The sequence below is a fragment of the Macrotis lagotis genome, chromosome 1, assembly GCF_037893015.1.
Source record: "Macrotis lagotis isolate mMagLag1 chromosome 1, bilby.v1.9.chrom.fasta, whole genome shotgun sequence".
Classification (NCBI taxonomy): Eukaryota; Metazoa; Chordata; class Mammalia; order Peramelemorphia; family Peramelidae; genus Macrotis; species Macrotis lagotis.
Genome location: NC_133658.1, coordinates 21,069,713 through 21,085,013, shown reverse-complemented (window position 1 = coordinate 21,085,013; position 15,301 = coordinate 21,069,713). Strand labels below are relative to the sequence as shown.

Below are 15,301 nucleotides of genomic sequence, written 5' to 3'. Positions count from 1 at the left end.
GCTTATTCTAATTTCTTCAATTTTTACTTTTCTTATTGCTAAAGCTAATATTTTTAATACAATATTGAATAATAGTGGTGAAAATGTGCATCCTGATCTTATTGGAACTCCTATTAGTTTATTCCCATTATATTTAATGTTTGCGGATTGTTTTAGATAGATATTGCTTTATCATTTTAAGGAGAACTTCATTTATTCCTATGTTCTTCAGTGTTTTTAGGAATGGGTGCTATCTTTTGTCAAAGACTTTTCAGCATGTATTGAGGTAATCCTATGATTTCTGTTAATTTTCTTATTGATATAGTTAATTATGATTGTTTTCCTAATAATGAACCAGCCCTGCATTCCTGGTGTAAATCCTACCTAAGCATGGAGTGTTATCCTAGTAACAATGCTATAATCTCTTTGCTAAAATTTTATTTAAAATTTTTGTATTACTATTCCTTAGGGAAATTGGTCTATAGTTTTCTTTGTTTTGACTTTTCCAGGTTTAGGTATCAACCCCATCTATGTTGGTGTCATAATATTTTTTTCAAATAGTTTACATAGAATTAGAATGAATTGTTCTTTAATTTGTATTTTCTAATTCTCTAATTATTAGTGATATAGAGCAATTTTTCTTTTGGCTATTGATACTATTGATTTGATAGAATTCATTTGTAAATTCATCTGCCTTGGAGATTTATTTTTTTAGATTTTTCAAGTCAGTGGGGTTAAGTGACTTGCCTAAGGCCACATGGCTAGGTAATTATTAAGTGTCTAAGGCTGGATTTGAACTCAGGTACTCCTAACTCCAAGGCCAGTGCTCCATCCACTGCGATAACCTAGCCACCCCCCTGGAGATTTTTTCTTACTGAATTTATTGATAGTTTCTTTCTTTTTTCTGAAATAGGGTTATTGAAATATTTCCTTTCCTTTTCTGTTATTCTGAGAAGTTTTTATTTTTGCAAATATTCAACCATTTTACTTATGGTGTCAGATTTATTGGCATACAGTTGAGAAAAATAACTCCAAATTATTATTTCCTTCTCCTTTTCCACAGTTCAATTTGGTTTTCTAATTTGTTTTTTTGATCAGATTCACCAAAGATTTATATGTTATTCTTTTCATAAGACCCACTCTTAGTTTATTTATTGGTTCAATAGTTTTCTTACTTTCAGTTTTATTCATTTCTCTTTTGATTTTTGGAATTTCTAATTTAGGTTTTAATTGAGGACTTTGACTTTTTCTTTTTCTAGTTTTTTCAGTTGGCATGCACAAATCATTGATCTCCTCTTGCTCTGTTTTATTCATAAAAGCATTTGGAGATATAAAGTTTCCCTTAGTAATAGCTTTCACTGCTTTCCACAAGTTCCACAATGATGTCTTTTCATTGTCATTGTCTTGGTTTTATTGTTTGATCCACTTATTTTTTTAAAAGTAGGTTATTTAGTTTTCAATTTTCAGTTTATCTTTCTATAGCCTTTTAAATATAATTTATATTGAATCATGATCTTAAAAAGCTGCATGTAAATTTTTGCTTTTCTACATTTGATTGTGATTTTTTTATGCTCTAATACATTGCCAATTTTTGTGTAGGTGCTCTGTACCACAAAAAAGTAGTATGTTCCTTTTTATCCCTGTTCAATTTTTTCCAGAGGTTTTCTCATATCTGGACATTGAATTCCAAAATTCTATTCATTTTCTTAATTTGCTTCTTGTTTATTTTGTGGTTAGATTTATCTAATTCTGATAGAGGAATGAGATTGAAGTCCTCCAATAATCTAGTCTTGCTGTCTTTGTCTCCCTGTAACTTATTTAGTTTCTTCTCAAAGAATTTAGATGCTATACTGTTTGGTGCATGTTTAATATTGATATTACTTCATTGTCTATGGTACCTTTTAAGAAGATATAGTTTTCTTCCTTATTCCTTTTAATTAGATCTATTTTGCTTTTGCTTTGTCCGAGAACAGGGTTGCTACCCCTGCTTTTATTACTTGAGCTGAAGTAATTTATTCCAGCCTTTTACTTTTACTTTGTGTTTACCTCTCTGCTTCAAGTGTTTCTTGTAAACAACATATTAGAAGATTCTGTTTTTTAATCCACTCTGCTTTATGCTTCTTTTGTATTTCCCTCTATCTTATCTTCCCCCATTTGTATTTTTCCCTTTATCCCTCCTCATCAGTATTTTGCTTTCTCAATCAGACCTCCCTTCTATCAACCCTCTTCCCTTTTCTTCTCCCTTTCCCATTTTAATTTTACTTAGTTTTAAAGCTTCCCTTTTATCAACCCCTCCTTTCCCCTTTTTCTTCTTCCTTCCTGCTACTTCTCTGTAGGGTAGGATAAATTTTTAAGCTCAATTGGGAATAATGTTACTCAGTGCTCACACCCTCTATTCTTTCCCTCCACTACAAGTTCATTGTGCCTCCTCATGTGGTCTTATTTATCCTCTTAATGCCTAACTGCCTTCTCCCAGCATGATTCTTTTTTCCCCACATCTTAATTGTTATTATACCTATCTTATACCCACAACTGCTATCCAAGTATTCTTTTATCTGTCTAGATTGATTGATTGATTTATAAGCATCATCACATCATAATCACTTCATACCCTTTCCCCTCTGCCCAAGTACACTTCCCTTTCAACTGTTCCATTAGAAATATGATTCTCATGAGTCATAAACATCATTAGATTATAATCAGTGCATATCCATCTCTTTTCAAGTCCATTTCCTCTAATTATCCCAATAGAAATACAACCCTTGTGAGCTAAATTTTCATGTAAAGCCTCATGATCAACTTATACCCCACCCTCTAAGTATACTCCCTTCAACTTGCCCAATAGAAATACAACTCTCATGAGTTAAAGTATCAGTTAAAACATCATTGCTTCATAATCAATTTGTACCTATTCTCTCTGTCTAATTATGCTTCTTTTAACTTTCCTAAGAGAAATACAGTTTTCAGGAGTTACAAGTACTTAGGTGTATATAACAGTTTAATCTTATTGACTATCCTTTTTTCCCCTTTTTCATTATCTTTGTATACAGCTCTTGAGTCTTGTATTTAAAGAGTAAATTTTCTGTTCATTTATGAACTTTTTATCAGATTAGTTTGAAAATCCTCTATTTACTTGAAAATCCATCTGAAATCCATCCCCTGAAAGAATATGCTGAATTTTGCAAGGTAATTGATTCTTGGTTTTGATCCAAGCTTTTTTACCTTTCAAAATATCATATTTCAGGTCCTCTGATCCTTAATATTGAAGCTAATAAGACCTGTGTAGTCCTGCTCAATGTCTCCTAGTATTTAAATTGTTTCTTTTTGACTGTATTTTTTTCCTTTAGTTGAGAATTCTGAAATTTGATTACAATATTTCTTGGAATTTTTCTTTTGGGATCTCTTTTTTGGGGATGTTGATGGATTTTTTCAAGCACTATTTTTTCCTTCATTCTAGAATATTAGGGCAGTTTACCATGATTATTTCCTGAAAGATATTGTTCAGGACCTTTTTCTGATCATGTCTTTCAGGTAGATCAATAATTTGTAAATTTAACTTTTTTTTCCAGATTAGTTATTTTCCAAGAGATACTTATATTGTCTTATATTTTTTCCAGGCTTTTGGTTTTGTTCGATGGAATCTTGTTACCTCCTAAAGTCATTAGTTTCTGTCCAATTGTAATATTTAGGGGGTGGTGCCCAGGATTGAAGATAGCACTCTTGATGTGATCTGGATAGAATATAGTGATTAGTAGAGTGTTGTATTCACTGTGCTACCTAGCTGCCCCCATCAGTAGTAGAGAAGGCTGATTCCTGACAGTACTTAGCTGGAACAAAGGGACCTGGAGCACACTTCATTGAGTATGGGGCTTCACTGATCCTGAAGTCAGTGGGTTTGGCATCCAGCTGAGACTAGTTCTCTTGTCTCCCCCCCCCCCCCAAAGTTACTTGATTTGGCTGAGGTCAGTGATAAGTGAATTTCCCAGTGTGGGAGGAGGGTGAGACAACTTTGGGGTTCATTTCTTGGGGAAACTACCATCAAAGGTGAAGAGTCAGAGAAAGAAAATTTCTGCTGGTAAAATATTGTCAGATATAGGATGTGCAAAGACAACTTAGGGATTGTAGGCCTCACAAATGAACAGTGTAATTAAAAAAAACCTAGTATATCATCACCCAAGAAATATTACAATTGAACTGCTCAGAACTTCTGAATGCTAAAAAGTGTCAATCAAAAACCTACACAAATCACCTGCAGAAAGAATCCTAAACTGAATACTCCTAGTAGTGATGAATTAAACCATTCTATTGGTAAACAGCAAATTCTGCAAATGAGTAGAAGTCCTGTCAAAATAAATGAAAGGAAATTCAAATAGATGATTCAACACCCACTAGAGATCACAAGAGAAAGATCGAAGGAGTTCAAGATCCAACCTGAGGTGACACTTTCTACAAATCTGAACCTAAAGATCATTGGAAAAAGAAAGGCATTTGGTGAAAAAAAGGCAGATAAAACATTCACACAATGACAAGTAGATGGGAACAACTTATTTACTTTGCATCTCAAGAAAACTGAAGTACTAGAGAGGTAAAAGATACAGCAAACAAATAAATAAGGAACAAAGTTATCTCTTAAAAGGAAAAAAAATACAAAGAAAAAGACACTTAAAGTGTTAATGAGAATATCAGCAACAAAAAGAAAAGAAAGACTTGAAAGATTTTGAATCTTAAAGGAAGAACTGACACCTTGACCTGATTAACCTCAGGATAAACCCTGTCATGTACAGGTGAATCAATATGCTTTCTATGTGAGGGCAAGTCAGAGGGGAAAGGGGGAAAGGAGAGAGGGGAGATAATATAATATAAGCAATGAAAGTAAATACTATAGGGTTCTAGGAGAGGAGGAGAATGACAAAAGGGAGCTATCAAAAGGGGAAAAAAATGGGAGTATTTTGAATCATTGGTGGGAGGGGGTCTACCAAAGAACACTCACATAGAGAGAGAAAGAAAGTCAATATTGTGAATTGAGGAATTTATAATGGATATAATCTGCAGGGCTTTGTGGTTTAGAGAACCTATTTCCAATAAGCAAATATTAGGTTTCCATGAATAGCATGCTACCTTAGGAGAAGGAGAGTCAGAACAACAGGGAACAATCATTACCCTGAAGAGTGAAAAAACATGGATCCAGAATGCAAATGGAAAAAAAAATGAATATGGGGAAAACAGAGAGTACTATTGAACTGCGCCAGGGATGGAGGAAAATTCAGACTTGGGAGCAGTATTCCTCTGTGCTCTTAGCTCTTGGAAGAATTTATATTTCCAAGAGTGAGGTACAATAGAAAAAGAGACAGGTGGCTATGATCTAACAAGGCAATAACATAGAAACTTTAGCAGAAGAACTCAAAATAACTTAAGCATATGGAGCATAAATAAAAGAATAAAAGTCTAGAATAGACAAAAAGGGAAGAGAAATAATGAAGAGAATGTGGCAAAGACATCCTTTAAGAATAAGATGTGAAAAACAAAACAAATTGAAGGGGAAGAGGAGGGCCAATTTGACTGGACTGCTGAGAGAAAAAAGTGAAGAATTAGATAATTAGATTGAAAAAGAAACTTAAGCAAAATTATAAAATTAGGAAAAGGTAAAAAAATGAGAGGAGGGTGAAGGGGAAGCAAGCTGGTGAGAACAGCGTTGCCTTGAAGGTAGATTAGCAAAAGTAACTGAAGGGAATTTTTTTTTAAATTACAGAATAAAAGGAACAATAAGAAAAACAACATTAAAAATAAATGGAGGAGGTGGCTGAAGTTAGAAATACATTTACTAGCCATGGGACACCTCTAAGCAAGTCACTTAGTCTCTATATGCATCAGTTTCTTCAGCTGTTAAATGGGGAGAATAATTGCACCTATCTCCCAGTGTTGTTGTGACAGTGAAATATATATTTACAAAGCACTTTGCAAATCTAAATTCATTCTATTACTAGTTATAATGATGATGATGAGGATAAGGATGAGTGGATTAAACAGTTCAACAAAATGAAAAGGAGTGACAGATTGAATTAGAAAATAAAATCACCATATCTTTTTTGCTTACAAGCAATACTCCTAAAACAAAAACAGAATAAGAATCGAGGGGCTAGAACAAAATTTAGCATCAAATAAATCGAAAAAAGTAAGGTTTGCAATTTTGCTATCAGACAAAGAAAAACCAAAGGTTTACTACATGTAAAAAGAAAAACAAAGAGGTTTTGCAGAGAAGAACCATAGTCAGCAAGCCAGTATTATATTTACATGTACCAATTCCTTGGTATTTAAACTCACAAGAGAAAAATTAATTGCATATTAAGAAGATATTGTAATATAATTGTGGTAAGAGATTATAATGTCCTTTGTTCAGACTTTTTGGACAGACTTAACAGATAATCAAAAGGGAAAATGTGGAATTGAACAAATTGCTGGAGAAATGAGATTAGTAAAGAATATGCATATTTTTCAGCACCATAAGAAAAATTTGCAAAAATTGACCATATATTGAGGCACAGAACTATGTATATATATATATGTATATTATAAAATATATATGTGAGTGTGTGTGTGTGTGTGTGTGTGTGTATTTTTTAGATTTTTCAAGGCAATGAGGTTAAGTGGCTTGCCTAAGGCCACATATTATTAAAGTGTCTCAGGCCTGATTTGAACTCGGGTACTCCTGACTTCAAGACGGGTGCTCTATCTACTGTGCTACCTAGCCACCCCAAGGCACAGAAATGTTGCAAATAAAATGTAAAACTAGAGAAATAGTAAACACATCCTTTATGAACCATAATGCAGTAAGAAAATAGCACTCCAGGGAATATCAATAAAAGACAAAAACTCGAATGAAGACTTAATAATGAAGTTATTAACTTATTATTATATTGACAAATGGGTCAAGGAGTAAATCAGGAATAATTATGTGAAAGGAAGTAGTAGTGATGAACAACATTCTACAAATTACCCTAATTTAGCTAAAGCAGTACTAAGGGGAAAAGATTATCCCCAAAACATACATTAACAAAATAGAAAAGGAAAAGATGCATGAACTAAATATGCATTTCAAAAAAATTAGAAAGTCAACAAATTCAAAATAAGGAGGTGATCATTAAAAATATTAAAAATAAATAAAACAAATAATAAATTTAAAAAATTGTTTTTTTTTTTAGTTTGGAAACTAAAACTTTTTTAAGTGTTATTTTATTTTTTCTAATTACATGGGAGGAAGGTAGAAAAATAGGGAAAGCTAATTTTCAGTGTTCATCTTTTTTGTGAGATTTAGGTTTCCCTATTTTTCTACCTTCCTCCCTTCCTTCCCCCATTCCCATGATAGTGAGTAATCTGGTATAGGTTATACATGTATAGTCATGTTTAATATATTGTCATATTAGTCATGTTGTGAAAGGAGAATTGGAACTAAAGGAAAAAAGGAGAAAGAAAAAAAAGCAAGTTTTAAAAAGTGAAAATAACATCCTTTGGTCTGCATTCAGACTCCACAATTTTTGCTCTGGATGTGGATGGCATTTTTCATCACAAGTCTTTTAGAAATCGTCCTTGATTACTGAACTACTGAGAGGAGCTAAGTCTATCATGGTTGATCGTTTTTCAGTATTACCATTAGTATGTACAGTGATCTCCCAGTTCTGCTCGCTTCACTCAGCATTAGTTCATGCAAGTCTTTAGGCTTTTCTGAAATGAACATGTTCCATCACATTCATATACCACAATTTGTTAGCCATTCTCCAATTAATGAACATCTTTGCCACTCTTAAAAAGAGCTCTATAAATATTTTTGTACAAGGATTTTTTCCCCTTTTTTTGTGAGTTCTTAGGAAACAGCCCTAGTAGTGATATTGCTACATTAAAGGAAGGCACAATTTTATTCCTTTTTGGACATAGTTCCAAATTACTCTCTTTCTGTATGTAACAAAACTAAGAACACATAAGAAATAGATGAATACCTTCAGCAACGTAAGATACTGGTACTAACAGATAACCAAGTAAAGATCTTATCAAATTTCAGAAGAGGAAACATAATGTTGTGAAGGAACTACCAAAGGATAGTAAGAACATTTTCTCTTGATGGAGAGTTTAGTATGTACTATAATAGTGACAAGAGAATTCTATCTGACTTTTAAAGAATAATTAGTATTCTATGCCAATTGAGAAATTATTTTATCCAGATTATCTTCATGAACAAAAAAGTAACTTTGATATCCAAAGCAGTTAGGGCTAAAGCAAATAAGGAGAACTCTAGACTTGTCAAACAGATTGTTCCTTCATCCCAGAAATCATTCATTATGACCATGATGGAATTATACCCAGGCTTGTAAGGATGCTTCATCATAGCTGCAGCAAGTTCTTCTATGTCTCTACTATTCAGGGAATTTAAATATAGGGGAAACTTTGTCAAAGGATTTTTCTGCATCTACTAAAATTAATCACTTGGTTTTGTTTTTAACATTGATTGTGTTTTTCTTTTTTTCTGATGTTGAACCATCTTTATATCCTTGGGTATAAAACCACAGTTTAAAAATACAGGGCAGACCAGAGAGGAAGTCTACATGACACAATCTAGTAAGAAGAAGATACCAATAAAATAGATACAAAGCAGGAAGATTAGCAGTAGAGTACTTAAAAACTCATGAAACAAATGAAAAGGGGCTAATTAAAAATTTGGTTTCAAACAACATATATATAAAATACCAAACTTGAGGTAAGAAACAAGAGAAAAGACAGAGGAAGCAAATCCAGAATGGTCCATGAAAGTCTGAGGAAAGAGCACAAATGCACAGAGGAAGGTGGGAAACTGGTAACTAGTCCACTGGATCTGGAAGTCTGATGCTTTAGGAAGAATAATGTGAATCAGTCAAGAAAGGAAGCTGTAGTAGTACCCAGCCTGCCACCCAACTCCAGGTACTGTCCAGCCAAGAGTAAAAAGAAGAAATACAGTATAGAATTAAAAAAAGTATGGATTATCTGTCTGCCTTTATAGCTCTTTAAGTTTGATGTCACTGCAGTAGAAGACACCCAGAATGCTGCAAGCCTTTGTATTGGGATCTCAAGGCTTTCAGGTTAGGGAGGGACTCAGTGGAGTGGCTGTGCATCAGTGTTGGGTGTGGAGGCCTCTAACTCTCCTTTAAACATTCCCCTTGAATCCCTGACTTATTATCATGGACTGTTCTAGATTTGCTTCCTGGCTTTGGTCTTTGCTTGTGTTTGTGGTCTCTCCACTTTTTCTCTGTCCGTCATCCCTCTATTTTAAACTGTGGTCCCTGAGTCAGTCAGTTAACAAGCATTTATGTAACCTTTATTGTGGGTGGGCCCTGGGCCTTTGGGGTGGACACAAAGAAAGGTCATTACTTAAGGAGCAGTGGGGCTGACAATATGCAAACCTGCAAGTTCATACACGAATAGAGTGTTAAGAAATTCTGTTTCATTCTTGGTCTCTTGTCTATCCCTTCCTCACCTTCAGTTGGCCATGGGGAAGAAAATAACTTTAATCCTGTAGACTTCAATAATCACTCAGCAGTTTCCTTTCCTATGTGACCAGCCTATTTTCCTTCTGGATTGTGCATTTATTTCATACATCTTTACTCTTCCTCTTCTTGTATTTTCTTTTTTGTTCTGTATAAGTTGGTTCCACCCTATTCTTTTCTGAGTGGTGATGCACATTATAACTTCATCTTGAGTGATCCTGGGCTGATAGTCATAACATTGGAGATAATTGGTTTTAAAAAGATGGGCCTTTGGGGCAGGAACCAACAAAGGAGCTTTACAATGTCTCAGAGGCTGTTCAGCCCACTCTTTCTTTTGTTTAATTCTGGCCCTAGTTTTTTGCAGTCTGTTCAAAATATAAAGACACACATACATGGACATTAATAGATATGCTCTCAATGTTGTCTGTCACTTTGTATCATAGACATCATAATTTGGACAGAAAGCCTTCTTTAGTCTCATTTGTCTTTTTTCTCTCTGTTCATTTGGGAAAAACTCTTTTGTTTGGTTCTGGATCTCATCCAGGAGGCTCTGCAGTGATCTGGGACTTGCTGTATCTAGCATGATGTCATCCTCAGACAGGAGCATGTCGAAGATTTCACTATCCTTGGGGAATTAATTTTGGGCTTTTTGTATTTATTTTAAGTTCCTATTATCCTCTTGTATTATTCATCATAATATTCTAATTCTGCTTCTAGTCATTCTTAGGAACTTTTCTTTTTTTGGTTCCAGAAATTGCTGCTTAATAATGACATTTTTGTGGTTTCTTATATGTTTTCAGTTTAATGCTCTTTGAACTATAACCAAAGCTGTATTTGTATTTCATGATTTTAAAACACAAATGACCTTCCTTTCCTTGAAAACAGTTTGTCATATGGCAGGGTCTTGAGACATAAAGAACTATTTAATAACTAATATCTACCTTTAATATCTGCTAATATTTTTTGTTTTTTCAAACTTTGTAGCCACTGAAGAACCAAACAGTACCCCTCATTTTCCGTTGCTGGCATCATCTTTGACCCACAGGGTTTGGAATGAGACTCTGCTTCAGCAGAGTGAGCTGGAGTTCACGCCTCTAAGGTGGGATGCTTTCTTTTTTTTTTTTAATTATTAATTAATTTATTTTTGAATTTTACAGTTTTTCCCGCTTCCCTCCCCCCACCCCCCACAGAAGGCATTCTTTTAGTTCTTACATTGTTTCCATGTTATACATTGATCTAAGTTGAATGTGATGAGAGAGAAATCATATCCTTAAGAAGGAACATAAAGTATAAGAGATAGCAAAATTACATACCAAGAGAACGTTTGTTTTTTTTTTAAATTAAAGGTAGTAGTCTTTGTTCTTTGTTTAAACTCCACAATTCTTTCTCAGGATATGGATGGTATTCTTCATTGCAGATACCCACAAATTGTACCTGATTATTGCACTGATGGAATGAGCAAGTCCATTAAGGTTGATCATCACCCCCATGTTGCTGTTAGGGTGTACAGTGTACTTCTGGTTCTGCTCATCTCGCTCAGCTTCAAATCCTTCCAAGCTTCCCTTTATTCCCATCCCTCCTGGTTTCTAATAGAACAATAGTGTTCCATAACATAAAAGATTTATCCTAATTTGATAATGACCAGTGTCTAAAATGAGAAAAAATAAGTCTCTTAACTGTAGATTTAGAAAGAAAAACCAAAAATTGTGTTTCTTTCCAGAGCACACTGTTTTTTCCTAGAAAACTCTGTCCTTCAAGGGACTTTGCTCCTCTTAAGGACACAAATGGAATCTTCATTTTCTCATCTGCTATGAAGAATCTCTAAATTAGGAGGAAAACATTATTTAAAGTCAGGATATTTGTCTCAGGGATCATGGACCTCCCAAGCAGTCACTGTGAAGTAGACACCATTTGTGTGTTTCTCCATCCCCTTAGAGAACTGCTATTTCTACAATACCCTACAATGCTTTTGGAACTCTCCCTTCAGAATGTCTTAACACAAGAAAATTAATCTCCCATCTTTGCAGTCCCTGGAGAGTGTTCTATATACATGGTGGGCTTTTGATAGAAGATCTAGGCTTCCTGGGCTTTGAGTATATAAACATTGTATAGTGTCCTGTTTTTTTGAGAGCAGCACCTGTTTTTAGAAAAAGACAAATCTAGATGCATATTGTTATATTTCAGTAAGATCCAAACTTGTACTTGAAAGATAGCAGATAAACTAATGTTTCCTTCATGAAGAAAACTTGAGAGTTGTTTAAATTAGGATGATTTCTTTATTTTGAAAAGACATAATGAATGAATTGGACAATTTTTTTTGTCCAACTCTGAGATTCTCTTACAGGAATATAGATACTTGCTGAATGAATGAATATTAAACTGAGTTGTATTAATATTAACTATTATAGTGTTAGAAATTTTAATTTGAAGGTTCTCTTTAATATAGAGTTTCAGAGTTTAGAAAAAGTAAATTTAAGTATTTTGACTCTTGTTTTACAGGAGGCCAAAAAACCCGATAATTTATAGATTAGCAGTCACTATTTACAAATGATGGGTTTCATTTAATCAATCACTATTCTAAAGGTGCTTGAAGTGAAAGACATTGTTGTGCCCTTTTGAGCATATTTACAGCAAAGCCCCTGTTTTTTATCCATGTGACTCTCACTTTGGAGATGACTTAGAGCAGAGTGGAGAAGAGGCTTGGATCTAGTGAGTGACTTTAGGTTCTAATCCCAACTCATTAGCTTGTGACTAGAAGTACTTTTGGTTGAGACCTTTGACCTGCCTGGGCAGGAAGGGAATGGACCATCTAGTTCCTAAGGTCCTTTCCCTTCTCTGACTGTGTGATATAGCTGGTGTCTGTGTTCATATTTGAAAAGAAAATATTTTACCATTCACCCCTTTTTATTTTCCATAATTTATTATCAGGGGGATTCCTGATCTATCTGAAGTTTCAGAATCACATTCCAGACAATTGCACATCAAAGAAACCTTGTTTCCATCCTCCTCTGAAAGGCCCTCTGTCTTCTGCCCTAGCTCTCTCAGTACGGATCCTCAAAATACATTTGGAATTGGCACCACCATCTCTTATGATACCAGCAGTTCGTGTCCTTATTTGCCTCATCAACAAGCGTTTATTGACTTAAACAAAAAGTCTGCTTCTTCACACGATACATGTCATGAGCTTTCCAGATCATATAGAGCTGACAGTGTTGACAGCCTTGCTCCTGTGTCACAGAGGAGGTGGGAAACTTCCCGGAAGCCAGAAACATTTCCAGTTAGACAGGGCCAGAGCACACTTGCAGATGACAGCATTTCTCCTTTGGACTGCAAATTTTCACATTCTTCCCTCCTTCCTTGCTTAGAGAAAAACAGACTAGGTTTTTCTTCATCTTTGGATAGCTCTTTTTGTGAGAGTTTGAAATATAAGAACCTAGAAGAATATAAGATGAGCCCCAAACTTGAATCTTTGAAATCAGATGAAAGCAAAGCTAAAAGGTTGGGGGATCTTCACTCTCCACTTTTTAAAGGAGAGCTTTCCTCCAAGTTTATGTTTCATTCCTTGTTCCCTATGTCTTCACAAGACCAACCTATCCAGAATCCTCTAGGTCTTGATGTGGATTCTGTAAAACTTTCAGTACACAATGGCAGTACTAGAAAAGAATCTTCTGATGTTACTTTTCATTCTGGCAGCCAGCTTTCTGTTAAATCTAAGTTGGATGATATGCTAAAGCCAAGCCCAAAGGAAAGTCTTGATACTACTGAAACAGTGGCATTACACGAGATTGTGACTTCTGTAGAGTCGACAGCAAGAACAAATAATTCTACTGCTGGTCAGAATTTATTGGATGTTGAACTAGATTGGAAACAAAAAATTTCTCATTTGAGTTCTCACGCAGAAAAATCTTCACCAGGGCAACTAACTCAACCAACCTATCAGTCAACTCCTTCCTTATTTTTGGTCCAAAATTTAACTCCGGAAGCATCTCCAAAGTCAATTTCTGTCACTTCAAAACTTCAGTCTCCTTTTATTTCCCCAAATGAATTAGCCGAACCTAACCCAAGAAACCATGCTCATTGGAAATCACAATCACCTTCACATAACCAGGAGGTTAGCAGTAGGTCTATGCCTCTTCCTTCTTCTGATACCAAGGATACTTCTGAAGATCTGCCACATATATCACCACTAACTCAAACCTATTCTCCTACTTTACTAAATATTCTACATCATGATAATTCATGTGATTATAAAACTCAAGGTGAAGCTTCCCAGCCCTTGGCATCATTTAAGGACAATACATTGAGGACAAATGGACTTAGGAAGGATGACACTGATATTAAAACTCCACAGCTCAGTGAAAGTGGTATTATATCCAGTGGAAGAGTTGCTGAAATGCTCAGAGAGGAGAAGTATAATATAAATGATCTACCAGAGACAGGAGAGCTTCTTCAAAACCCCCCTGACCCTTTTGGGGGCTCAGAAGTCCATTCTGGTTTGCCTGACCACTTCCAAGATGGTGCCTCAGAGCACGACATTTCTCCTTTGACTTTTTCCCAGACCAAGTCCTATCAGAACCCATCCACCACTGACAATAAATCAGCATCTGCAGAAGCATTGTTTGCTAATGCAGAGGTCAAAGAGTATGAGGATGGCACTTCACCACCACCACCCCCTGAGAAAAAGGTAAATACACTGGGAAGAGAAGCATCTTTAATTTTAGCCTATTTGGTAGATTTACTTTTAATAAAAAAAGAATTAGATTGTATGGGGGTAAAGGAGAAATTCAGCAGAAAATAATGGGAAACTAAATGAGAGACTGGAACAGAAAGCAAAAGGTTAATGTGTGAAGTAGCATTTCTGTGGGTACCTGGGTTTTAGTCATAGTCTAACATAGAAGAATTTAAAGTTAAGAGGAACAAAAAGAGATTATGTGGTCCGCCTTAGCTTTGCTGAGAATTGAGGAATCAGAGGTCCCTAAAGATTGTGATTTATCCTAATTGTAAAATTTTAAAATGGGAGTGTCATCTTAAGTTTGCTACTTAAATTTATAATAATAATGACAGGATCCTGACAATCTCTAGTGATAAATTAAATCAGATTCATTTGTTTAAATATGTGAGTTTACTTGCCCCTGGAAATTTTTCCTGAAGGGACAATTTTGTCCAAAGGAGAAGATGTATATTTGTGTATTAATGTCCTCTGCATGGTCTGGTGTCAGAGTTGGAGTAAAATGTTTGTGTCTCCTAGTCTTTAATAAAATGACATTTTAAGTTCTGTGGACAAGTACAAGCACTCAAATACAAATAAGAACCAAAGAAATTAAAATGAGAAAACCATTACATATGATTGAAAGATTTTTATTTACTGATAATTAAACCTGTCACATGAAGCACTTCACAATTGCTTGTGGCTTTAGAAGAAAAGATGGACATATTGGTGTATTTGGGTCCCCTCCTGTTTTCTTGACCTGAATTGATTGCTGTTGTGCTTATGTTTAATCACCCAGTTGTCATCTGATATTTGTTTTCTTGTTTTCACTCAATTCATTTAAGCCTTCCCACATTTCTTTGAATTCTGTATATTTATTGATTCTTATGGAGAAACAGTGTTCAATAGAATTTTAGACTGTAACTTAGTCATTTCTTACTCATTATTTCTGGAATTTTGCTACTACAGATAGAGTTTCTAGGAATATTATTTTTTGAACATATAGGACTTTCTTGTTAATGACTGCCTTGGGATGTAATCCCAAGTTGTAGGATTATTGGCTTAAGATGTCTGAATTTTATTAAAACTCATTGCATAATTTCAG

General features: G+C 34.8%; 1 protein-coding gene across 1 annotated transcript in view; it reads left to right on the top strand.

Moving 5' to 3' along the window:
• ALMS1 (ALMS1 centrosome and basal body associated protein) overlaps window positions 1-15,301 on the top strand; it is a 114,678-nt gene that overhangs the window by 26,447 nt on the left and 72,930 nt on the right. The window contains exons 3-4 of the mRNA XM_074195575.1: window positions 10,473-10,587; window positions 12,525-14,172. Coding sequence (XP_074051676.1) covers window positions 10,473-10,587; window positions 12,525-14,172 — 1,763 coding nt within the window. The remainder of the gene's footprint in view (window positions 1-10,472; window positions 10,588-12,524; window positions 14,173-15,301) is intronic.